The sequence below is a fragment of the Spinacia oleracea genome, chromosome 6 (assembly GCF_020520425.1).
Source record: "Spinacia oleracea cultivar Varoflay chromosome 6, BTI_SOV_V1, whole genome shotgun sequence".
Lineage (NCBI taxonomy): Eukaryota > Viridiplantae > Streptophyta > Magnoliopsida > Caryophyllales > Amaranthaceae > Spinacia > Spinacia oleracea.
In genome coordinates, this window is record NC_079492.1 from 68,454,965 (window position 1) to 68,482,859 (window position 27,895).

The 27,895-nt window shown below is 38.1% G+C and overlaps 2 protein-coding genes and 1 pseudogene across 4 annotated transcripts; 1 reads left to right on the plus strand and 2 right to left on the minus strand.

Annotated features, from left to right (window-relative positions):
• Positions 1 to 5,130: 5,130 nt before the first annotated feature.
• LOC130463239 (uncharacterized) lies at positions 5,131 to 7,392 on the minus strand. Its single transcript, XM_056832313.1, has one exon. The coding sequence runs from the start codon at positions 7,390 to 7,392 to the stop codon at positions 5,131 to 5,133; it is 2,262 nt and encodes a 753-aa protein (XP_056688291.1).
• Positions 7,393 to 13,072: 5,680 nt separating this feature from the next.
• The window catches only part of LOC130463240 (uncharacterized), a 29,729-nt pseudogene continuing 14,906 nt past the window's right edge, over positions 13,073 to 27,895 (minus strand).
• On the plus strand, positions 17,708 to 19,781 carry LOC130463779 (ATP-dependent DNA helicase Q-like SIM). 3 transcript variants are annotated; one of them, XM_056833012.1, is made up of 4 exons: positions 17,708 to 18,506; positions 19,047 to 19,225; positions 19,334 to 19,553; positions 19,645 to 19,781. In XM_056833012.1, the coding sequence occupies exons 2-4, from the start codon at positions 19,162 to 19,164 to the stop codon at positions 19,736 to 19,738; spliced, it is 378 nt and encodes a 125-aa protein (XP_056688990.1). In that variant the 5' UTR covers positions 17,708 to 18,506; positions 19,047 to 19,161; the 3' UTR covers positions 19,739 to 19,781. The 3 variants fall into 3 exon arrangements, with proteins under 3 accessions (XP_056688990.1, XP_056688989.1, XP_056688988.1); XM_056833011.1 differs by having other exon boundaries at positions 17,709 to 18,506; positions 19,058 to 19,225; XM_056833010.1 differs by having other exon boundaries at positions 17,711 to 18,506; positions 18,930 to 19,225.

The following is a 27,895-nucleotide window of genomic DNA, read 5'->3' on the forward strand; positions in this document are numbered from 1 at the left end:
CTTTTAAAAAAAATATCTGCATTGGACATAATGTAACCTTTATTCTCTTATATCTAAATATTGTGTCTCGACATTATGTAGAAATAAAATGCTTTTACAATACGTGTAGAAAATAAGTAAATAAAGGAAACTAGAAAGTGATGTATTGCAAAAGAAAAAAGGAGGAAAAAAATAGGAAAGAAACCTATTAAAGTCGTATTATCAAAAAAGCACCAAACACCAAAAAATTCGAAGGGTTGTATAGCATAAGCATAAAAAGAACGATAAACTATGATTACCCACCCTAACATCAGTCAAAATTTAACACAATATTTCAAGACCCTGTAACCATTATTAACATCTATCCTCTCAACAACAATAATAATCTAAAGTATTAGTGGTCTTGGGAGGGTAAAAGTCCTTCCAGACTTAGGTTTCAAATATATGGAGATGATATGCACCAAGTAGAATGAATAGAAACAGTGAGAGTCACAAGATGAACCAGGTTATTCGTGTTCATGTTGTTCAACTACCAAAGAGCATAAAGTATTTTTTCTTAGAGTATTGTTTTGGGTGTATCAAATACTAATTAGTCAATCCAATAATATGCAAACATACTTACTTCAAGATGATGAACCAGTACTCTCCGAATCATTATTTTCTGAAGCATATAATCCAGCCCCTTGCAGTATATTTCTAAGTCGTTTCTCCCACAACTTATTATTAGCAGCAATTTTTTGATCTATCTCATCCCTTGCTGCTGCTGCTTCTTTCTTGGCAAGCTTTGCTTCTTCTCTAGCATTTTCCGCTTCTTTCTTGGCAAGCTTTGCTTCTTCTCTAGCATTTGTAGCATCTTCAGCATCTTTTCGAGCTTCTAGAATTGCTTGCTCAGCTGTCTTTCTTACTTCAATCACCTCATGAGCAAGATTTATACGGGATGGCTTAACGCCAAAATGATCTGTGATACTTTTACCTCTTCCATAGGCTCGCAAGTATCCATGAGTATCTTTACCAAGCACCTTCTCAAATATTTGTTCATCTGTGTGGTTATTAAGCCCTTGTTGTCTTTCTTCTGTCAACTTTTTCATCTCAGACTAAAGAAAATAGAAAAGCAAAAAGATGAATTAGATCATTTAGAATTGTGATTTTTATGGGCAAGTAAAAAAAACTGACTTTACTTACTACTGCATTTATGTTATTAGCTAAGGTAATAGCATTAACAGATTTCTTTGATTTCCTCTTACGAGATTCGATTAGCAAGTCAACTCTTGAACAATCCTTCCCATGCGTTTGTTTCTACAATAACATGTAAGTGCAATTAATATTTTATAAAAAGGAGTAAGATATGTTTAAATTAAATTAGCAACTACTTACATATTCATCTTTAGCACGAGCAAAGCTTTTAGTCCCATTATAGTGAGGCATCTTTTGATGAGCTCGACTTTCGGTAGCTTTAGCACTTTTTGCCTATGGGAAAAAGTTAATATAACATAAAAAATAAAAAATCATAATCCACCGTATCACAAGAACTTTGTATACCTTAAATTTATCACCACTCCAAAAATCAACCAAGTATTTCCAATCTCCTTTAGTCATCTTTTCAGGCTTGTTTCTTACGCGATCCTCTTTTGTTTTCAATTTCGGATCATCATAATATTGGTGCTTCAGCTTATGTCTACTGTCTCTAAACAATCTTCTTGCATGTTGAATAACACTGTCTTTTCTTAACTCAGGGTCGTCAAATGAACATTTTTCCTAAAAGATAGGCAATAAAAAAAAATTAGAACAAAGATAAGGAAAAGAATGGATCAGAAAAGTAAAAAAAGATATTATGCATCAGAGACTTTTCTTACCAAAACACAACTCCAAAGATGTTCTATTTTTTCAGATTTAATTTCTGTCCAGCCTTCGACTTGTACAGGAATGACAGCACGATTTCGTACCTGCTCACCTAAGAAAAAGGCAAATATGGAAGAATTTTTACCAATAGGAATACCATCCCTATCAAATTCCACATTTATTTTTTCTCCAGGAGGTAATGCAGTAAGCTTTCTGCAATATACAGGCCCTCGTTTTCCTTTAACAGGCCCTCGTTTTCCCTTAACAGCACCTAAACACAAAGAATCACGAAACAACAAAATTAACATAATTGAATTTTTCCAGAAAATATTAATATTAGGAACACTACTTAACCTTCCACCAATGCAAGCATCCTATCTCCATCTATTTCATCATTCGCCTCATGTGAAGATTCATCTTCCGGTGTAGAGTCCATTCTTGTTCGGCGATCCTCTTCATTAGTAATATCTTTTAAATTATTAAATAGTTATAGTTTAAGACTAAAAATAGCATTGGCTAAATTCACATATTCACAAAGTAGGTTTCCAAGAATGATAATTTACATACCTTGATTCATTTGTACATCTCCATCACCAAATAAATGCTCATTTTGACCTGATAAACATTGAATTGCATCAAGATTTGAAAATTTTAAGACCAAAACCCCACTTTTGATCTTAAGAAAACAACATATAGGTACAACTTAAGTACCGTCATTCACTTCAACCCCTCCTGCATTTCCATTCAACTCCTCTGCATCACCCTCTATATCTTGCATGTCTACATTGTAATAAGCAAGATAAAAATCAAGTGAATTTTTTTTTATTAATATGTAAGTGAATTTCTAAGGTAGGTAGATAATAGTTTTTAAATTCCAATATAATACCATCATTTACTATTTAATATTTCCACCCTAACAAAGAATACTAACCAAAAGTAACCATAAAACTTCTACCTTAAAAGCATAATTCAGTATAAGTGAAGAGCATATTTTACCTTCATTTGAAACAGTATTTTCTTGATCAACATTCAATTGTTCATGATTACTAATGGCTGCATTAAAAATATCAACTTTTTACGCAACCGAGTAATAAGCACTAATATTATTGAAGAAAGTCATAATATAAAGTATATACCTTGTTCCAGAACTTTCATGGCTTTTGAAAGTGAATTAAATGTTTTATCTCCTACCATTGCTTGTTGCTGTTTTTTATTCATATTCAAAAATTTTGCCACAGACATCGGTGGAATGAATTGACCTCTTTTCGATATTCCTTTTGATGGACAACGTTGAATCTGAAAAATATATTTAAGTAGATGTTTAAAGCCGATTATGTTAGAACAAAATTGAAATTTTACAAATTCATGATAATACCTGTTTTGACGTTGAAAAGTCATTTTCTTTCTCATATTCATCCTCTAAAGTATTCATATCCTGTTCTTCATCACCAGAGGTAGGAATATAATCTTTATCTTCCTCGATCACATTCTGGTTCTTCTTTCTCTTTTTCTTTACTTTTTCGCTATCTACTAAACTTGTAAGGGAAGCTGTAATGCGTTTTATACCCAAAGATTGCATTTTACACTTGTTAGACTGAATCCTCATTAGCCTTTGTTGTTCATACTCATTTTGCTGAAGAGGTTGCTTTGAAGTCATATTCTTCCCAGCTTTCTCCATCAATTTGCTCCAAAAGTGTTAGCTATAAACAAATTTAAATATCACCATACATATATATATATATATATATATATATATATATATATATATATATATATATATATATATACATATGTGATTATAATTTATCATATTGAGCATATCAATGATTAAATAAATGTCACCAAACATAAATATTTTGTGAAATAAACCAAAATGTCAAACTATCAATGAAATTTCAGTTAGAAAAAATTATAAAAAATAGTCACAAATATTAAAGTCAAGCAATATCATCATCGTCGTCCTCCTCTCCATCACCATCGCTAATGTCATTGCCATCATCACCGTCGTTGTCTTCATCAAAATCAACTTCATCATCTTCATTTTCAATTCCATCAAAAATCTTAGGTTGATTTTGGTCATTGGCATCTATTATTATGTCATCAGTGTCATCTATTCTCCCATCAAATGGATTATGAATGTCCTCCAAATCTGGATCACCTGACAAGAAGACATCATCAAAGGACATAGAGTCACTTTGTTGTAATGCATCCTCATCTACCTCAGTATTTTCATTCTCAGGGACGTCATATTGATGTCGCGAATGAGTCTTAACAACAACCAACCAATGTGGATCAAAACCATCTCGGACATAAAAAACTTGTTGAGCTTGAGACATAAGCACAAATGGCTCACTAGTATTCCACTTATATCTAGTGTTGACACTAACTACACCACCTTTGTCAATTTTAACACCTCTACCAATCTTATGAACATCCCACCAATCACAACGGAACAAAATCACACGCTTCCCATCTAAATATTGCAGCGAAATTATGTCATTAAGAACCCCATAATAATCAATATCTTTAGATTCTACAATTCCCTTCACCATAACTCCGGAATTTTGGTTTTTTCTCTTCTTTTCAATATCGCTAGTATGAAATCTAAAACCATTAGCTAGATATCCACCGAAACATTGGACACCTCTAAAAGGTCCTAAAGCCAATGTTCTTAAATCTTTGATTACTTGATCCCCACTTTCTTCTGGAAATGTTGTTACCTAATATGGGGAGATTGGGTTAGTCACATGATAATAAGAAAAAGAAAAAAAAACCATTACAATGCTAACATACCCGATCTTGAAACCATTCCTGCAAATTTTTTCCGTTGCTTCCCGGTGTATATTCACTGTAAAAAAAAAGTAAGAAAATCAAATAAAATTACATTGTACAACATAAGTCGCTATTTAGAGTTGGTAGACCATACAAATAAATCGAATAAGAAAATTCATACCTAAGGTATAATTCAGCTTCATCGCAATTTTTCAGCACATATTCTTGAGCTTGTACCAACTCTTCATTGCTAAGATATCTAGACTTGGCCTTTCCCAAGGGAATACCATATGGAGAAAATATTGATAGTCCCTTATATACATCATTTCCATGATCTGCATTCCTCTCAGGTTGATTATATCTTGTCTCCATTTCATTTAAATACCTCGAACAAAAGAACATGCACTCTTCTATTATATATCCTTCAGCAATAGAGCCCTCTGGTCTATTTTTATTCCGCACATATGACTTAAATTTCCGCAAAAGCCTATAAGATAAATATTAATTTCGTTTAACATTTTATTCAAGATAATGAAATTTTCAATGACTTAGCAAAGCAGAGGAATACCTTTCAATAGGATACATCCATCGATAGTGAACTGGCCCAGCTAACTTAGCTTCCTCAGCAAGGTGAACACACAAGTGCACCATCACATCAAAAAAGGAAGGAAGGAAATTCTTTTCCATTTCACATAAGGTGATAGCAATATGATTCTCAAGATCATTCAAGTCCTTAAGTTTCAAAGACTTGGAACACAAATTCTTAAAAAATTCACTCAATTTAGTAACAACCTCATACACTTTGGCAGATGATACTCCACGAATCGCCAAGGGTAACAATTCCTCTAGAAGAACATGACAATCATGTGTTTTAAGTCCCCAAATCTTACGCTTATCAAGGTTTATGCACTTAGAAAAGTTAGATGAATACCCATCCGGAACCTTTATATCTTCCAAATATTTACACACTGCTAATTTTTGAGATTTAGACAATGTATAAGGTGCTGCAGGTATATGCCATTTACCGTCAACCAGTTTTGGGGCAAGATGCTTCATAATATTCACATGCTTTAAGTAATGTCTGGCTTTTATGTGATCTTTACTTTTACCTTCAATGTCTAGTAAAGTGCCTAGAATATTATCACATACATTTTTTTCGATATGCATGACATCAAGGTTATGACGAATCAAGAGGCTACTCCAGTAAGGAAAATCAAAAAATATACTCTTCTTCTTCCAGTTATCCTTTCTCTTTGGCAACTTAAACGTTTTCCCAAATTTCATTCCTTCGAGATCTTTAACTTGCTCTAAAATCTCATTACCTGATAATTTCTTTGGGCGACTTCTTCTTTCAACTTTTCCATTGAAAGACTTACTATTTCTCCATTTGTGATCTACATGAAGGAATCGTCGATGGTCCATATAGCAACATTTCCTACAATTAGGTAGTCTAGTTGAAGAAGTTTCATTCATACAACAAGGACATGCCTTATAACCTTTGGTAGACCACCCAGATAAGTTTGCATACGCTGGAAAATCATTAATAGTCCATAAGAGAGCTGCATGCATATCAAAGTATTCATTTTTTGAAGCATCATAAGTCTTGGCCCCAAATTCCCACAACTGTTTTAGTTCTTCAACTAAAGGTTTCAAATACACGTCAATGTTAATGCCTGGTGCACTCTTACCGGGTATTAACAGAGATAACATTGTATAAGGTTGTTTCATGCACATCCATGGAGGGAGATTGTAAACGACAATCACTACTGGCCATATACTATAGTCACTTCTTAGACCACCAAAGGGGTTAAACCCATCAGATGCCAAACCTAATCTCACGTTACGAGACTCTAAAGCAAAAGAAGAATACGACTCATCGAAATGCTTCCATGCTTTGCTATCAGCCGGGTGTCTAAGAATTCCATCATCATCTCGCTTATCTTTATGCCATCTCATGTCATTAGCAGTTTTACGTGACATAAACAGCCTTTGCAATCTTGGTGTTAATGGGAAATAGCGCAATACTTTTGGAGAAGTTTTATTACGTTTTGTATCACATACACTACATTTTTCAAGGTTAGCACTCTCTTTCCAGAAAAACATACAATCATTCTCACATGCTTCAATCTTCTCATAATCAAAACCCAAATCAGTAACCATTTTACGTGCTTCTCGGTATGTTGATGGCACATTTGCATCTTTGGGTAAAACACGTTTGTACATTTTAAGCATCTTTGTGAAAGCTTTGTTAGTTATTCCTTCCATGCATTTGATTTGGAACATCTCTAAAATAAATAACAACTTTGAATAGTCATCACAACCAGAGTATAGACGTTGTTGAGCATCTCTCAATAATCTTTCAAAAGCTCCTAAACCCTTTATGTCGTTATGTTCTGGATGGTTATCAACTTCCTCATCTAGAACATCATATGAACTCATTGGCTCATGAGCATCAAAGATCATTTCAAAAATTTCATCCCGGCCCTTATCTCCCGTTTCAACTCTACATCGTTTTTCAGGGGGTTTATATTCACCATGATAGATCCAACGAACATAACCTTTCACAATTCCGTTCAATAACAAATCCTCAAAAATATCTTCCCTAGTTTTGTGTCTACTATTGTTGCATCGATTACATGGGCAAGGGACTTTAGTTTCTTCTTCCTCAATTTCACTACCGGTAGGTAAATCAGTAAAAGCAAAGTCTAAAAATTCTTTCACTCCATTAATGTATAATGTATGAGTCCTATCATCACAACTCATCCATTCTAACCTCTTCTTTAAGGGATCGGAAATATCCATGTCTCAAGAGAAAATTTAGCTACAAGATAAACAATCAAATATCTTTAAATAAAAGAACATTCAAAATTATTTTAGAGACAACATATAAAAGGAGTACTCTGAACGAATTTTAAATAAAAGAACATCCAATTGCTAATATCATATTTAGGTAGTTGGTTATAAAAGGAGCCCCAAAACCGATTTTAAATAACAGAACATCGAATTGCTAAGCTAATATCGTGTTTAGCTACTTGGTAATTGATGTGTAGTGTGTGGCCTAGATTATTTTTGTTGTTGTAAGTAATTAGCTAATGACTATGTCAGGGGAAATGAAGTCATTTGTTAAATTTGTACAAAGAGTCCATAAATTATAGTAAATACCAATTTTTCTGTACTAGAAGCAGTGAGTCCCTACTTTGGCCCATATGTAATGGTTTGTAATTCCTCTGTCCCTTAATACTCGTCCCGTTTTGACCGGCACAAAGTTTTAGATAATTTAATTTATTAATTTATTAGGTGGTATTGATAGTGTGGTGTTTTATTAATATAGTTAGTGGGAAATGTGTCAAATAAAGGGGCGGGGGTGAGGGGTTTTTGAATTTTTTAATGTCAAATAAAGGAAGTAGGAATATATGTGGGTCCATAATTAAGCGGGAGAAATGATATCATATCAGTAAAAGTATGTCATTAATAGAAACGGGACAAGTATTAAGGGATGGCATTACAAGGAAAGCGGGACGAGTACTACGTATCATTCATTTTATCTTTGTAGTTGGATCATGCTTAAACTCATTTATTTGTATACGGAGTATTAGATTGTCTTCCTATAAAATCAACACAGTTATGTTACACTTCGAATATGACCTTCAATTTCACATCACCAGTGACGTATAGGTTGAACAAATAAAGTTATACGAAGTATCAAATTTCTCTTCTTTTATTTATCGGTAAGAATACTTCTATTTAAAATATCTATTGCCAAAAAAAACGGAATTTTAACATAAAAAAATCACAACCGCATATTTCATATGAATAAATTCAACAAAATAAAATATACGTGCGTGACACGGGTTTAAAACTAGTTACCTATTGTAGCATGTTATCAATTTTTCCTTTTAACTTTAGTCTTTTGTATTTCTTTCCGGCAAGATTATTAGACTAACCATCAAGTCCTATTGTAATGTTAACATTTATTGTAACATTTATTTTGGATTAATTAATGATTTAGATTCTTTTGGTTCTATCGGTATAGTATTACGAGGCAACATATATGGCCTTACAATCTAGCAGACACAACAATCAAAAAAAAAAAAGACATAAGAAACCGGTCAATCGAAAAATATGGTGTCCTTACGTATATTAAATATTCACACCCAACACAATATAACATATTTTCATGTGAAAGGGTTTCTTAAAGAAAGTTAAAGAGACCAGGTTACGGACGGAGGTGGTCTTTTTGAATTATTAAAGAGACCACTGTTCTGGAAAAGGTGATTCCTTATATAGGTTATATAAATAACCAACTCTCTAAGATAATTGGTTTCTTAGTTTTTACAAAGAAATCTATTCAAAAAGGTAGTTTCTTAGTCTATGAGACTTGTGATCTAAAGACCATCTCTTGTGAGGTCTAAGGGGTTTTTGGTGGTCTCTTTTGGCTTTTTTGAGGTAGTGCACCTTTTTACAAAAATAAAAATACCCGTCTTTTTCTCCAAACAAGAACGATATTGAGAGACAGAGGGAGTATTAGAAAGGGAATTAAAAAAGAAATCAGCAACAAAATAAAGCTAGACGACGACTTAAAATATATGAAACTATTACGGGACAAAACTAACGTCCAATGCAATGGAGCAAACACATATTTCTTATTTACATTTCTTAATTAATGACATGGTTGGTAGAAATTATAACCTTGCCAATTGAAGCTTATTAATGTGTTAATTAACCCAGGTACACTTAGTTGGCTTAGCTTAAATATTTTGAGAAATTTGGTAATCTAGAAATTATTGTGACACGTAATTATTAGATTCTAATCATGGATAACATAATTTTCAAAGTGACAAAATTATGAAATCAAAAGAGTAAAAAAGCAATCATAAGCTAAAAAGATGCACAAATGGGGAATCATGCCACCTAATATCATATAAAGTCCAAAAAAATCAAAATTTTGAACAACAGACCCACAAACTCAACGAATAAAGATCAAATCAACAACAACCCAGCAAAATTAACACACCAGCACACCACCAGCGATTTCCTCATCCAAATTTCCAGATACCCATATCAGAAAATCAAAACCCAACCAAAACTCTACAATTAATTCGTCATCAAATCCCAATATCTGAGAAAAAGAAATTCAAATCCAGACCCAAAATTTCACAGAACCCTGATCAGAAAACCAGTAAATCAAAAAAATCCTTCAACTGATTCATCAACATAGCTCGAAGTTTGAAAAAACAATTGAATCGAACCGTAAATATGAAACTAATTATCCAGTAAACTAAAGAACATGATTAAAGAAATTGACAATTTCTAGTAAATCAAAATTGGTTCGATCAGATAACCTAACAACAAAAATTGAATCTTATAAAGAAAACAAACTTACTATGTATATTCTTCTCAGAAACAAAATTCTTTGACTAGATGAATTGATAGAAGTCGAAAAACACCGCAGCAATTGAAACCTGTGAACATAATTAGTGAAATTGTGAGCGGAATCGCAAATATTATTTTGAGAAATATCAAAATTGTGAGCTATTTAGAGAACTACCAAACGTATAAAATATTATACAATGGATTAGCGTTTAAATTGGACGAAAATCCATCACCATTGAATGGGGGAAAAAAAGGAGAGCCAAAGGAAGAGGAAGAAACTGTGTTTGAGTCTTGTAGGGTTTTTATATTTCTTTTTCTGTTTTTTTCTAATTTTTTGGGGAGATGAGTATAGGAGACCGCGTGAGAAGGTTACACTTTATCTCATATGACTGAGTGTGTTTGACTTAATCTAGAAGCCTCCAAAATTTTGGAGGGAGCTTTAATCTGGCGGTTATAATAAATTATAGCCCAAAATTTAGGCGGTTTTTTAAAATTATACATTGCCACATAAAAGGTCGTCGCAAGTTTACATGTTTGCCACAAATAGATTTTTACTGTGGCATAATGTTTTTTGAAAAACTTATTATAATGTATAAAAGTGTAATTCCTGTGGCAAGATACAAATCTGCCACAAATTAAGATTTCCCGTGGCATAATTCGTGGCACAAGTATTAATTTGTAGTAGTGTAGCTTTGAGAATTCCTTTAATCCAAAGTTGTCAACCAATAGCATCACCTCATCCTTAATCCCAAGTGAGAATAGAGTGGGCTCGTGATAGAACTTTGTGGCTTGGATTTTTCTAGAGGAGAGCCTCTCAAAGTTGTCCCAATGCTTTTGGGACTCGAATTGGATGCCATAGGTTGTTGAGAGATTGGTGGGTGGGATGATTTGTGAGGTGGAACCGACATCTCCTCCCCTTCTCTTTTTAGTTGGCTTAGGAGGCATGGTGTTTTTGGGGGGTTTGGTAGATGATTCAAGGGTTACCTCACAAGGTTCACAAGAGTAACAACCACAACTTCCCAATACAAGTGACAACTAACAACTCCAATAGCACACCCCAACAAATTTCAACACAACCTCCAAAACTACAACCACACCTGTTGAAACACAATACATACAAAACAATAATCCATCAACAACAAATATAAACTATCAACAACACATAATCCATCAACAAAGCAAATAAAAATCAATAATTTCTCAATTCACATTCAACAATTTCTCAAACCCTAACATATGAATTTTGAAGATTAAAGCATGAAAACAAGTAATAAGATGCAAATTAGACTACTCAAAACCATTAGGGAGATGAATAAAACAATAAAACATCCATACTTACAATCAATTTGAAGAATTTGAGAAAGTTGATGAATTTCCCCAAATTTGCAAAGTTGAGAAATTTCTTATTTTTTGAAGAATTTGTGGACTTGAATGAAGATTTTGTTGTTGTGGAGTTGATTTGTGAGTGAAAGGATTAAGGATTTGTGATAGAGTATTGAGAGGAGTTTAATTTTTTGATGCAATGGAGTATGAGGATGAGAGAAAATGAGAGAGTAGAGAAAAAAGGATTCGAAAATATGAAGAATTAGGAGAGAGAGTCGGGCAAAAACCGTCTAAAGTGGCCAAATTTCTCAGCAGAATCGGCGGAACATTAAGAGAGTTCGGCCGAACTCCTTAATGTTCGGTCGAACCTTCTTCGAAGTTCAGCCGAACTGGCAAAATGGGGTGTTCTGGCTGCTTCTGTTTCACGACAGGTTTGGCCGAACCATGGATGATGTTCGGTCGAACTTTCTCAAAGTTCGGTCGAACCCTGGGAAAAGTTCGGCCGAACTCTATTTTGCTGAGTTCCTGATTCTCTGAAAAGTTCGGCCGAACAAGAAGGAGTTCGGTCGAACTTTCCTTCAAGTTCGGTCGAACTTATTAAAAAGTTCGTCCGAACCAAGAATTGGGGGGATTCTGATCCCTGAAAAGTTCGGCCGAACATGAAAGAGTTCGGTCGAACTTCCATTCAAGTTCGGTCGAACTTCTTAGAAAGTTCGCCCGAACCCAGTTTTTGGGGCATTCTGCCTCTTGATGTTCGGTCGGACAAAAAGGAGTTCGGTCGAACATTTTTATGGGTTCGGCCGAACCTCCCTTCTGTTCGACCGAACTTTCCCTGATTCACAACAAGCCCCCTTTTCCCTTCTCATTTAAACCATGCACCATTTATTCAAAAACCAAAGACTAACAAAAGCTCACGAAACACCAAAAATGCTAAAAAATAAGGAAATGAAAGAAAAATTTAAAGGACAAGGGTTAGAGATCACCGGGTTGCCTCCCGGGAAGCGCTCTTTTAACGTCACTAGCTTGACGTGTCTTCACGGAGAAGATCAAGTGATTGCTTGTAGATGTGTTGTGCAAACCGTCCCAATGTGGGCTCCTTCGAAATACTTTTTCACTCTATGACCGTTGACCTTGAAGAAATCACATTTGTCTTTGTTCCAAAGCTCCAATGAACCATAGGGCAACACTTTCTTTACCTCAGAGGGACCGCTCCACCGGGATTTGAGTTTTCCGAGAAAAAGCTTCAACTTTGAGTTGAAGAATAGGACTTTCTCACCTTCTTGAAAGTCCTTCTTTGTGATTTTCCGGTCATGGTATTCCTTAGACCTTGCCTTGTAGATGCTTGCCGAATCATACGCATTCATGCGCAATTCCTCTAGCTCATGCAAGCCTAGGAGCCTCTTCTCACCCGCACTCTTCAAATCAAAGTTTATATGCTTGATGGCACTTGAAGCCTTGAATTCCATCTCTACCGGGAGGTAGCAACTCTTCCCATAAACGAGCTTATATGGCGTCGTTCCAATGGGAGTCTTGTATGCCGTCCTATAGGCCCATAGGGCATCATCAAGCTTCAAAGCCCAATCCTTTCGGTTCGAGGCTACCGTCTTCTCAAGAATGAGTTTGATCTCACGGTTAGAAACCTCCGCAAGACCACTTGTCATAGGATGGTAGGATAAGCCTCGCCTTTGGATGACACCATATTTGGAGAGAAGGTTTGAGAAAGCACCCTTGAAGTGAGACCCACCGTCACTAATAATCGCCTTGGGCATCCCAAACCTAGGAAATATCACCTTCTTGAAAAATTGGATGACACTTTAGCATCGTTAGAAGGGGTGGCAATGGCCTCAATCCACTTGGACACATAGTCAACCGCTATAAGAATGTAGGTGTTTCCTTGCGAGGATATGAAAGGCCCCATAAAATCAATAGCCCATACATCAAAAATTTCAAGCTCAAGGATGGGATTTTGAGGCATTTCATCCCTCTTGGAGATATTCCCAATTCGTTGACACCTATCACAAGTCTTCACAAAAACCCAAGCATCCTTGAAAAGAGATGGCCACCATAGAAGAGATTGCAAAACCTTTGCCGTGGTTTTGGAGGCACCCATGTGACCACCACTAGGTGACGAATGACACATATGAAGAACACCTTGAATTTCATCATCCGGGACACACTTCCGCAAGAGATCATCGACACCTCGTTTCAATAGACACGGATCATCCCAAATATAGTGCTTGCAATCATGCCTTAACTTCCTCCGTTGTTGGGGGGTGAAGTCCGGAGGAATCGCCCCACAAACTAGAAAATTCACGATATCGGCATACCAAGGAGTGGCCTTGGTTTGAATAGCATAGAGGTGATCATCCGAAAAAGCCTCATCAATGGGGAGATCTTCACCACTTCCCCTCACTTCCAACCTAGACAAGTGATCCGCCACTAGATTCTCGGTTCCCTTCTTATCCCGGATCTCGATATCAAACTCTTGAAGGAGAAGGATCCAACGAATAAGTCTTGGCTTGGCGTCCTTCTTGGCAAGAAGGTACTTCAAGGCCGAATGGTCCGTGTAAATGACAATTTTGGAACCGAGGAGATAAGGACGGAACTTTTCCAAGGCATAAACAACCGCAAGAAGCTCTTTTTCTGTGGTGGCATAATTTGCTTGTGCGTCATCAAGAGTCTTTCTAGCATAAGCAATCGCATGAAGGGCCTTACCATCTCTTTGCCCAAGCACCGCCCCAATGGCAAAATCGCTAGCATCGCACATAATCTCAAATGGTAGCTCCCAATTGGGGGGTTGAATAATGGGTGCCGTGACAAGAGCTTGTTTGATCCTATTGAAAGACTCAAGGCACTCGTTAGTAAAAACAAAAGGGACATCCTTGACAAGCAAACTAGATAGTGGTTTAGCAATTTTTGAGAAATCCTTGATAAACCGCCGGTTTCTACCGGCGTGACCAAGGAAACTACGAATCCCCTTGACATTGATTGGGGGAGGCAATTGCTCAATCACATCTACTTTGGCCTTGTCAACTTGGATTCCCTTGCTTGAAATCACATGACCAAGGACAACGCCTTCCTCAACCATAAAATGGCATTTTTCCCAATTCAAAACAAGATTCACATCTTCACATCTTTTCAATACTCTTCCTAGATTGACTAGGCATGAATCATAGTCTTCTCCATAGACACTAAAGTCGTCCATGAAGACTTCCATGATTTTCTCAAGAAATTCCGAAAATATTGCCATCATACATCGTTGGAAGGTTGTCGGAGCATTGCACAACCCAAACGGCATCCTTCGATATGCAAAGGTGCCAATTGGGCATGTGAATGTTGTCTTTTCTTGATCACTTGGATGAATGGGGATTTGGAAGAATCCCGAATATCCATCCAAGAAACAAAAGTATTTGTGCTTGGCAAGCCTTTCCAACATTTGATCAATGAATGGGAGAGAAAAGTGGTCTTTCCGGGTGGCGGTGTTTAGTTTGCGATAATCTATGCACATGCGCCAACCGGTGACAACCCTAGTGGGGATCAACTCGCCATTATTGTTCTTAATGACGGTCATTCCCCCCTTTTTGGGTACTACTTGGACGGGGGAGACCCACTTTCTATCCGAAATCGGATAAATGATTCCCGCATCCAATAGTTTCACCACTTCCTTCCATACCACTTCCCTCATATTGGGATTCAATCTCCTTTGAGGCTCAATAGAAGGTTTATGACCTTCTTCAAGAACAATTCGATGCATGCAAAAATCCGGGCAAATCCCTTTCAAATCACCAATGCTATACCCAATGGCTTTTTTATGTTTTCTCAAAACGTTCAAGAGTTTGGAAAGCTCTTCGTCATTGAGTTTAGCATTGACAATTACCGGACTTGCATCATCGAGGTAAGCATATTTGAGAGTAGAGGGGAGGGGTTTCAGTTCAAGCTTGCTTACCTCCTTGGTGGCCTCATCGGACACCAAGGGTTCTTCACAATCCAAAGCTAAAAGCATCTCATGAGTTTTCGTGGTGGCATTGCTTACATTGGAATCATGCACAAGAACATACTCAAGAACATCGTTAGTAGAATGCATATGCATGCTCATAGACTCATTGACAATTTCATCAAGGATATCAATTCTTTTACAATCATCCATGTGGGAAGGGCATCTCATGATTTGGTTAAGTTGAAACTCAATTTTCTCATCCCCAACACTAAGGGATAATCTACCACCTCTCACATCTATGATTGCTCCCGCGGTGGCAAGGAAGGGTCTTCCTTAGATGATTGGGACATTGGGGTCCTCCTCCATTTCTAAGACCACAAAATCAACGGGAATAAAGAACTTCCCGATCCTCATAGGCACATCCTCTACTTTTCCCAATGGAAGCTTTACCGAACGGTCGGCTAATTGGAGGGACACTTGGGTAGGCTTCAACTCTCCCACATTCAACCTTTGAAAAATAGAGAATGGCATTACACTCACACTTGCTCCTAAATCACATAGGGCTTTATCTATGACAAGTTCCCCAATTGCACAAGGGATGGAAAAACTCCCGGGATCTTTCAATTTGGTGGGAAACTTGTTTTGGATAATGGCACTACAACTTTCGGGTAGGCTAATACTCTCAACCACATCCACAACCCTCTTCTTGGTTAGAATCTCCTTCAAAAACTTGGCATAAGTGGGCATTTGCCTAAGGGCTTTGGCAAAAGGAATGTTCACATAGAGGTTCTTGAGGACATCTTGGAATTTTGCAAATTGATCATCAAGGTTAGCTCCGGCAAAACGAGATGGGAAAGGAAATTTGGGCTTGTAAGGAGGGACCACTCTCTTTGGAACTTCAACAACCATTGGTTCACTCACCACAACCTCTTCCTCATCTATGGTGGTATCGACAATAGGCTCACTTTCATCAATGGGCTCACTCTCTCCTTGAGTTGGACTCTTTGTAGTTGAATTCACAAGGTTTTTCCCACTTCTTGTCACAATAGCATTAGCTTGATGGGTCTCACCGGGACTTACCCCTTGAGGAGGCAAAGAACCGGGAACTCTTGAAGCATTAGAGGATGACAATTGCGCAATTTGTGTTTCAAGCATTTTATTATGGGTGGCCATGGAATCAAACTTTTGGTTGACTTGAGTCATGAAAGTTTTCAACATTGTTTCAATATTTGACTCTTGAGGAGGTGGGGCATTGAGGAGTGGTCTTTGAAAACCGGGAGGAGGATTTTGAAAGCTTTATGGTGGAGGTGGCTTTTGAAATTGAGAAGAAGAAGAGGATTGACCTTGGTAGCTCCCTTGACTTTGATAGCTTTGTGGTGGTGGTGGTATTTGGAAGTTTGAAGGTTGGCCTTGATTTTGAAAATTTTGGCCATAGTTTTGATTCCTTGAACCCCCATAATAGCTTGAACTTCCACCCTCATAGTTACCTTGATTTCGACCATTCCCTTGGTTTTGAAATTGGTTTTGACCTTGGGTTTGATCATCCTTCCAACTAAACCTTGGGTTGTGCCTCCAACCGGGGTTATAGGTGTTGGAATAAGGATCAAACCGTTGGTTGTTTGCATTATTAAAAGCATTAACTTGTTCCATGGGTTGGTCGAAAGGATAACAATATGAAGAGGGATGCTCAAATGAACCACAATAATCACAAGACAAAGCACAAGACATCACACTAGAAGTGGATTGGGGAGTAGAAGGACAAGAAGGGATAGAATTCAACCTTTGAAGTTGTGTAACGAGAGCATCAAACTTGGTGCTCAAAGCATGGATCGGATCAAGGTCGTACCTTCCTCCTTTCTTGTCACATTCTCTTCTATCATCATTCCAATCTTCACAATTTCGGACCACATCATCAATGATGTCAAAAACTTCTTCTAAGCTCTTCTTCATGATTGGCCCCCCGGCTCCCGCATCTAGGGCCGTCCTAGAAGCTTTAGAAAGTCCGTGGTAGAAGCAATGGAGAAGCACCCCCATCTCTATGCCATGATGTGGGCATTGCCGAAGAAGCTCATTAAATCTTTCCCATGACTCTTGAAGGGTTTCATCGGTCCTTTCCTTGAATGTCATCATCTTGGACCGGTAGTCCGCGGTTTGTGCGGGGCTACTATATTTGTTGATGAATGCCTCCGTCACCTCATTCCAAGAGGTCAATGAGTTTGGCTTGAGGTCATCGAGCCACTTTCTTGCATTACCGATCATAGAGAGCTTGAAGAGTGCCATTCGAATGTATTCTTGGGTTACCCCATTGTGTTTCACCGTGGAGCAATAATCGACAAAAGTCTTTAGATGCTCCCTTGGACTCTCAAGTCTCGACCCGGTAAATTGGCTCCTTTGAACCATCCCAATAAGTGCGGGCCGTAACTCAAAATCGGTAGCCTCCAAGGCCGGAAGTGACACTAGTGGAAAAACAATCATTTGCATCACCATATTTGCCTCGCACATTTAAACATGTGACGCAATTGACAGTTTTAAGCATTAAAATTAGTCATTTGCGTCGCAGAATTACTAATCTGCGACGCAGATGACTCTAAGATGTTCTTAAAGTCATTTGCGTCGCAGATTAATAATAATGCGACGCAAAATATTACCTCCTTTGCGTCGCAGAATTACTAATCTGCGACGCAGATGACTCTTAGAGTCATCTGCGTCGCAGATTTACTAATCGGCGACGCAAAGGAGGTAAAAAATTTTCGGTTTCTAATTAAAATTTAATTATTACCTTTTCCTTTTCTTTTTTAATTTGGTGCGACGCCCTGCTCCCATTCCCTTTCTCCCTCATACATTTCCTGCCTCCCCAAACTCTTTCTCTCTCATAATTTCCAGATCTCCATTGTTGAAATTCCAAAGCTTCTCTGTCTCTCCTTCAGAATCAGTATCGAGCTTTCCCTTCAAAGTCTCCTCTCACCAAATCATCCCAATATCTCAAATTTGTTTTAAAATTCAAGCTTAGCGAATACGAAGGAGGCAAACCCAGATCTGAAAGCGATGACGTCTTCAGCCGGATTTCAAGCCGCATTCTCTGCAAACTCCAGCTCTGAGGTGGATGACTCGGCGGCGACTCATCTGGGTGCGGTGGAAGTGGGGCTGAGTTTTTGGGGAATCTGTTGAGTCGACTCAGACCGAGTTGGTCCCGAGTTACACCGCCATAACAACGCCGAAGTGTTGGTGCTGGAGTTTCGGTTTTTATCGCCACCGACCTTGAATACCTTGTTTCGATCTAAAGGTATTTTCTCTCTCCCTACCGTGATTTCCATGTTTAATTAATTTTGCAACTTTTTCATATTGTTTTGATGAATCTAGGGCTTAATTATGTTAGTTAGTTGGTGATTTTGAGTATTTATTTTACGATTGTTTGAACTCTTCATTTTAGGATTTTGATTTCAGATGTTGTAGTTTGTTATTGATTATGTCGAATCTGTTTAGGATTTTGATTTTGATTTTAGGATTTTGATTTCAGATGAATCTAAATTTTGATTGTTTGAACCCTAGATTTTGATTTTGATTTTAGGATTTTGATTATGTCGAACTCTTAAAAGAGATTCATTAACTAGCTAAGACAATATCATGAAACATATAGTCCATCCAGTTGAAAAAATTCAGTAAGATTTACCTTTGGATTTTTTTCTTTGTCTACCATGATTGCTAGGCAACCCTGCAGTAGAAGCAAGAACTTAATAGACACACATATGCCACATATATGACAGAAAAAACAACTAATTTAGTCTTTTGGAACCTTGAAGAAATCTTCGCTGACATCTTACAGTCTGAACTCAGCCCATAGAACAGTAGAGGATGTAGAACTTGGACCAGACTGGGACCAGAAAGCCAACAGCCTGCTGCGTAAACATTTTGGGTACTCCGGGTTGAAAAGTTTTCAAATGGAAGCTCTTGGTGCTTGGTTTTCTCAGCAAGACTGTCTTGTTCTTGCAGCAACATGGTCTGGTATTTATTTTCTGATTCTTATTCTCCCTTTTCTGTGCATTTCTTCTTGAATCCTTTGTACAATGTATATACTGTGTCAATGTTTTTGAGGCTTTAATGTTTCTACAGGGAAATCTCTGTGCTTTCAGCTACCTGCGCTTTTGACAAGGAAGGTCGTGGTCGTGATTTCTCCATTGATAAGCTTGATGCATGACCAGTGCTTAAAGCTATCAAAACATGGCATCTCTGCATGTTTCCTTGGATCAGGACAACCAGATAACACCGTTGAGAAGAAAGCAATGAACGGCATGTATTCCGTTGTATACGTTTGCCTCGAAACACTGCTTAGGTGAACACATTTGTACATCATCTGGTATTGCTTGTAGTTTGAATTGTTTCTAAATGCCCTGATGTTGTCACTTGGGACTGTATGATGTCAGCTTTCACTGTCTGATGAGGTGTATAATGCATACTAATAAGTCCACTTCAGAGGCTTGCGGAGAACCGTGGAATAGCTTTATTTGCCATCGATGAAGTACATTGTGTTTCAAAATGGGGACATGACTTTAGACCTGATTACAGGTTTCACCCTTGCTCACCTTGGATGTCTTATGTTTGAAATGTTCAGTTGCTTATCCAATGATACATGTTTTTCACATTGCCATTTTGTGCATACAATAAATAACAGCTCGTGTGTTTGATTATTGTGAGGTCTAAGTTCAAATTTTAATGTTCTGTGGTTGATTCCCCAATTCTTGCTAGCGTTTATTACTTTTTCTGAAATGTTCCCATATAATTGAGGTTTAATTATTGTTTCCTTATATGAATATAATTGTTCTGAATGCAATTCAAACTGCAAATGGTAGCAAGACTAGCAGACTATTATACCTCCTGTTGAGAGTAGGTTTGGGGTTATGCAACTCTAATGTTTTTCTTTTCTTAATAAGGGTGAATATGTATTGCCTTTGTTGCTAAGAATGTGATTGTTCTGCTATTTTTGTTTGTTTTCTTTGGGCTGATTACATTATGAGCAATGTCGATATTTAGCTAGTTTATTGTAATATTTACTTAAACTTTTATGTTTAAAGTGTAGTTAGGTTATCAACATGTTGGTTGATCTATGGTGAATTTGCCTTTTATTGGGTTGTAAACTGTTTTGACAGGTATATATTAATGTATTATAACATTCCCGGTATTGGGGAGGGTCAAATTACAAAGGAAATATTGTCAAAATTTTCACCTAGTTTACTTTTATTTTTATGCTCTGAATATACTAGTACTGAAAGCTGCTTATTTTATTTAATCTATGGATTAAATAAAATCAGCAGCTCATTTTTTTTAGAATATCCAAAAGTCATTTGCGTCGCACTTTAGCTAATCTGCGACGCAAATGACATTTTTTTTAACATATTGAAAAGTCATTTGCGTCGCACATTTAGCTAATGTGCGTTGCAAATGACATTTTTTTTAACATATTGAAAAGTCATTTGCGTCGCACATTTAGCTAATGTGCGTTGCAAATGACATTTTTTTTAACATATTGAAAAGTCATTTGCGTCGCACATTTAGCTAATGTGCGTTGCAAATGACTTTTCAGCACCATGCCTGAAAAGTTATTTGCGTCGCACATTAGCTAATTGTGCGACGCAAATAAGGTTCATTTGCGTCGCATAAATGTGCGACGCAAATGACTTTTAGTCATTTGCGTCGAGAGCTTTTGCCACGCACGATGTGCGACGCAAATGTGCTTAAAAGTGCGATGCAAATGACCCTTTTTCCACTAGTGTGAGATGGCACTTTTTGCCTCATAGGCCCCGGGGGCACCATAACTCCTCAAATCATGCGCCATATGGAATGTATCACTTGAACTACTCTTGAAAGATCGGAGACTTTCCGTCTCTCCGTCCGAATATTCTAGTTCTTCGTGCTCAAAAGGAAAAATGGGTTCCTCTTGATGATCTATTTTGTTAGATGCTCGTTGCAAGCTTCGACGCCTAGCACGAAATGTCCGCTCAATTTCCGGATCTTGAGGAATGAGGGGAGATGCTATAGGAATTCTTGGCATGCACACTCAAGCAAACATTAGCATTGACAATCAAAAAGAAAAAAAAAAAAGCAATTAAAAGAACTAGACTTATACACTAAAAGCTACTAAACTTAGTCGCAACTCCCCGGCAACGGCGCTAATTTGATAAAGGGAAAAACTAGGTCGTTACTAGTCTTACACCTAAATCAACTTAAATACCTAAACTAACTACAAGAATCAAGTAGAGTGGCAAGCAAAGGGTCGATATCCACAGGGAATTGCGAGTTCCGTAGCTAGAAATGCTAACATAAGCTAATTCGAAAAGGGATTGGTTGTTGAAAAAGAAAGAAGATTCAAACTAAGCGATTAAAATGTTAAACAAGGATTAAAAACACTAGGGGATTGGGATTCACCAAGGGATACATGCAATGGGGGAAATAAGGATTTGGGGATTAACTAAACTTGCAAAGACAAATTGAAAGGGGAATCGATCTTTAAAATCCTCAAGCAACAAATCATGCTTCCGCAATCAACCCAAAGCCTAAGAACTAATCAAAATAAATCCGATCGAAATCATACAATGCAATGACTTACAATCCCTTGCCAAATCAATGCATCGCGTTCCATTGACCAAGCAAAGTTACGTCTAACCAAGCAAGCAACAAGGACCCCCCAACTTATGCATTTAATTGCAAAACTAGCAAATCCTACCTTAAAACCCCACACACGAAAACCCTAGGCTACACCCAAACCCCTAGATGAGAACTACTCACTCATGGACTTGACTACAAATTTCAACATGATGAATTCAATGGAAGTATGCATTTCCGAATAATCAAAGCAAAAATCCCTAACCAAAGAATTCAAGCTAGTTTCATCATGGGAATCAAATCTATAGGCAAAACCATCATCCACAATACAATCAAAATCACCAAATCTCAAGAGATTAGCAAGGAAACTAATAAGTCTAATCATAAAGGATTAGGAAAAACTAAACAATCAAACAAGTAGGAAGGAAAAATATAAAAGTGCCTATTTTTGGGGTTTTTGATTAATGAGAAAAATAAGAGACAAAATCAGAAAAATCAGAAATTAATGACATTAAATAGAAATAAGAGTTGAGAATTTTTACAATGAAGCTTCAAAATCCAAGATTAGGGAGAATCCCAAGCAATACAATGAACAATGAATGAAGTTCTCCTCCTTTCTCTCTCTAAAATTAATTTCAAACTACTTTTGTAAAAAACTAGGTTTTCTAAAAGCTCCTAAAATGCTTTAAATAGTCCCGAAAAGTGGCTCAGCGCTGGCAGCAGGTTCGGCCGAACATAAATGAAGTTCGGCCGAACTAAGAGGCAAGTTCGGCCGAACCTGGGAAGAGACAGGAGCTACTGAGTACGATGTTCGGTCGAACAATAGGGGAGGTTCGGCCGAACATAGGTAAGTTCGGCCGAACTTTTGTGAATGTTCGGCCGAACTCTGGGCTTAAATCTTCAGGCTGTCCTGCTTTGGTTCGGCCGAACACCTCTGAAGTTCGGCCGAACATCTTGAGTTTTTTGACTCCTTCCTTCCACTTCGAGCTTTCCTTGGATGCCGTTGACTTCCATTGACTATTCCGTCCATTTTACTTGTTTCCCTACACATTAACAAACCCGTGAAAAGCAAAAGCTTGACAAAAATTAAGAAAAACAAGGCGAAAGGGCGGTAATTAGGAGAAACCGAGTCAACTAGCATGTAAGAGCAAAAGGACTAAAATGAGCATAAAAGAGGAAGAAAACAAACAAAAACAAGAATAAAAAGATACAAAATACTATCCTAGGAGTGACATAAATGTCACTCATCAAACTATAGAATCAGAAATAAAGTAATACCTAAACGAAGAACGAAGAATTAGCTGAAAGATTGAAGCTTTAAATTAATAAAAGTTGAGTAATTGGAAAATAAAAATTGAAGTTTTAAACTAAGGAATAATAATAATAATACGAAGTTCGGAGGTCCGGAATTCCTAAAACATTAATTACTTATATATAGTGCAAACTAAGAAAAAGAAGACGAACTGGGACCGAAAACCGGGCACCCCGGTTTCCAGAAACCGGCCGGTTTTCGGCCCAGTCAGGCACACCAAAGCCATCAGGTAGCGAAAATCGGGGCCACAGGTTTCCCAAAACCTTCCGATTTCGCACCTAAGAGAAACTTTCTTCATTTCTCAAAACCTGACGGTTTGCGAAAACCGGGGCCACAGGTTTTGAGCTCAATTAGACGTATTTGCCTTGAGTTTGAACTTGAGGCCTAGGCCCAACTCCTTTGGGCCAAGTTTGACGCTCGTGGCCCCTTTAAAGCTAGCTAGATCATCCCGCAATGCCTCGGGATCCGTGTAGCCATACAAGAGTGATATGAAACGGGCCTCCAAAGATCAAATATCAACAAAAACAGCCCTGCAACTAACAGACACTACACAACACACATTAGCACTAAAATAGGCTCCGAAGAGCTCAAATGAGATGAAAAGTGCATACGGGACGGGGATAAAAACTATATAAAATATGAGTGTATCAAACTCCCCCAAGCTAAATTTTTGCTTGTCCCTAAGCAAAGAGCATCAATGAGACATAAACGATTAACTCACCCCAAAATCTATGCAGAAAGATGGGTGATAAATCAAGAGTCAAATCAAGGCAAGAAAATATCATGACCGAAATCTCTAATCCCCACAGTTACACATAACACCGGTACAAAGTTCAAGCAAGACTCACAAGTCATACGTATAAAATCAAGAGCGGGCCTCACCAAGTGAATCACTCTTCTCGTTATGTGGCGGGCTAAGCGAACCAAATGTGGCCCGTTCACTCACCTTCCCATTATGAGCATGCATACTACTGAATGAGTAGTAGCCCCTCCCAACTCACAACACTAGTGTGTTTGAAGGTTCTCCTAAACACTCAACCTACACCGGAGTCGACTCGAAATGCGCATATGCTCCTTGACCCTTGATAAACGACTATTTTCAACCTATTGTTATACACACATTGCACAATGATCAAAAAGGTCTTAATATAGGCTTGTAACGTTGGCCGGGTATAAACAAGGGGTAAGGAATATTTTGGATATGTGAGTAATAAAGTCTAACTTGGGGAGCAAAAACAACCATTGATACCAAAGAAATCATCTCCGAAAACTAACTCATCAATAACCAAAACATAACCATAAGGGAGGAAGTAACCAATAGATTTCGTAGTATGAACCAACTTCTACCCTTTTCTTTGCTTTTCTAATACTACAAAATAAATGACATATTTTTGTTCTTTTTTTTTGTTCTTTTTGTTCTTTTTTTTTCTTTTTTTTTTTTTTTTGTATATAACGACGTAAATAAACAGTTAGATATGTACAAACTATAATACCCAAAACCACAAACTTTAGGTGCCAACTAATGAATACACCTCTTTCTTTGCTAACTTCCCGAGTACACGGAAACACAACCTTGAGTAACATAGGCCTTTAAAGCCAACCATCTCAACAAAATAAACCGATACTAACAAATGATAGCTCCCCCAAGCTAGACTCGGGATAAGTAACCAACGGGGCTAATAAGGGCTATTTTGTGGAGTTAAATGAAGAAAACGGTCAAGGCTAAACATGGGAAAGAAAAAGCAGGAACAGATGTATCTAAGATCGTCTGAAAGCTTCCTAAAGAATGGCCTTTCATCATGCGCAAAGTGCAAGTGTGTTAAGCATACTAATAGTCGAAAACCAAAAACTTAGATCAATGCAACACCAGGAATTAAGCACTCTGAAAAATCAAGGCTCAAGACCTCACAGCTAACCACAATCCAGCATTATACATATGAAAAGTGGGACAAAGTTGACCTTTGACAAGAGTCAATATAACTGTAGTTCATACATCAAACAGTCAATCCAATATGCTCACCTGTCTTATCAGCTTGAATCATCAAAATACAATTTCGAACCAAAGGGGCACAGGGAATTAATTGTCTAAATCTCATTGATCAACACGTATTTTTGTATTTTTAATTTTTTTTTTAAAGCAAAAACTATCCTAAAGAAGCAAGCAAACACACACACACAAAAACAATAGAAAAGAAGAAGGGAAAACATACCAATATGTACAAGAAGCAAATACCCCCCCCCCCCCAAGCTAAATCGGACAATGTCCTCATTGGCTCAAAGGGGTATGGAATCGTCACCAATGTCATCATCATCACCATTATCATCGCCACCCACCTGTCCACCACTCGGACCCGCACCAGAACTCCCTTGCCCACCATCATGGGCAAATCGACTCGCCAGTTGGCTCTCAAAATGATCGAATCGGCTCTCGAAGTGACTCTCAAGCCGGTCAAATTGGCCCCATAATTGACTCTCAAATTGATTGAAATGGGAAGTGAGAGCGTCTTGGTTAACCTCAAGTTGTCGGAATCTAGCATATATGATCTCTGGGTCTAGGGGGCCGGGCTCACTAGGCTGGCCTGCAGCCCGTGCTGCTACTCTGAAATAGGCTTGCTCTTGTATAGGTTGCTGAACAGGAACCTGCTCAGCGGGGATGTCATAAAGATAGCTAGCCTGATCGGGGATAAAAGCTGTGAGAGCAGTATTAGGCAGTGTGAAAAGAGGCTTCCCATTAAACATCCATTGAATCTCTCCAGGCACTAGACTATGGTTTAAGGGCCTAATCCACCCTTGCCTCTCCATATAGAGAAGTGTCATGGCATTACCACCCTCAACATGCCCAGTCTCTGGTTGCACAAAATTAGCTACACTCATAGCTAGGTGAGTGATCATGCCTCCCAACACAATGGGGCGGGTGGATGACTGCTTCCCGAGAGCCTGAAAATGTAGGGCCATGTGGTGGGCTACATTGATCTTGTAAGAATTAGCTCCCCTGTACACCCAACTTCCCAAAATCATCAACTCAGTACTCCGGACATTATTAGGCTCAAATCTTCTAAAGAAAGTCAACCCGAAGAACCGTTGGCCTACCCTAAGCAAGGGGTGTTGGAAGGAAGTGGCATGGAGATGTTGCACATCCTCTTTTACCTCCCCTGTTAAAGTGGTCCACAATTCCAAAACATTGTAGGGAGCGGGGGGTTCCTTAGGTCCGCCTACATTCATACCATACACTCGGGCAAAATCTCTCATAGACATGCGGTAATTCTGATTGAACATTCGGAAAGATACATGCGTAATTTCACTACCACGCCCTTTTTCTACATTGAAACTACTCAAGCATTCGAGAGTGAGACGTGCATAGGTTTTTCTACCACAAATGTCATACATTCTACCTATACCAGCATGTTGAAATAGTTTTTTCAATTCTTTATCAATCCCTAACTTGTTCAGACTTTCCTTATGCAACCAACGAGTGGGATGGATGGGTTTACCTTTGAGTTGCTTAAATCGGCGTTGTTGATCGTAGGACTCGAACACCACATCCGGGTAAGTTGTGTCTTGCTCAAGCTGCACTTCGGGAGGTGGTGAAGATGCCCTACTCGTACTTGCCTATGCCCTTGACCTTTTAGTTGGTGCCATGGATGAATTTTTCAAGCTTTTTGGGTGGAATTCCTCTTTAAAAAATCTGAGTGAAATATGAAATTGTGATACCAATAGATGAAAGAGAAAAGGATGGGGATGATTTTGATGTAAGAAACTTGTAATTTGGTGGAGTAATGAAGGTGGTATGAGGATTTGAAGAGTTAGGGTTTTGAGGTTTAATGAAGTTTGGGGAAAAAATTTTGAGGAAGAAGATGAGATGTAAGGAGGAATGTCGCACATAACTGATGCTGCTTCTTTTCTGATTCGCGACTTTTCCCGAAAACCGGCCGGTTTTCGCAACCCCAAAAATCTTCTGTTTTGCTCAAAACCGGCTGGTTTCGCGAAACCTGCCCCCCAGGTTTTCGCTGAAATCAAACTTGGCTTGCTCCATAATCCCAAAAATCGGTGGGCCAGGTTTTCACAAACCTGCCGGTTTTCGGTTTTGCACTTGTCTCCTGTTCCTTGCGAAACCGGCAGGTTTCTGGGAACCTGCCACCCCAGTTTTCGCCACTTTTCTCTTCTTTTCCTTCAAAATTTCCTTGGACGTTGAGGTCTTGGCTTACATACGGAACCGACAGGTTTTAATGAAACCGGCCGGTTTTCGTTGAAAAGTTTCACTTACGATCAAAAGGACCCCAAAAAATTCTAAGGCAGGAATAGAGGTTTAAGCTCGAAACCGGCAGGTTCCCACGAACCGGCCGGTTTTCCTTGCCTTTTAACACGACCGTAATCCTCCAAATTGCTCATACTTGGTATTGAAATCTGCACATTACTCAAACAACCAAGTGGTAAAATTCCTCTCTCCTCACCTCTCTAAAGCTATAGAATCTAAACTAAACACACACGAAAGCAATAATAAGAAAAATTAAAGGACACAAACTAAAAATAAAACCAAAGTAAGCAATGGAATACGGGTTGCCTCCCGCAAAGCGTTGGTTTATTTCTAGGTCCCGCTCGACCTCATTACCTCGAATATGCAGCTCATGGGGCGGAGGGATTGAGGTGACGAACCTCAACCACTCCTACAGTAGCCCCATCATGGTACAACTTCAGACGTTGCCCGTTGACTTTGAATCACTCACCATTATTGTTTTCTACTTCAACTGATCCAAACTTGCTTA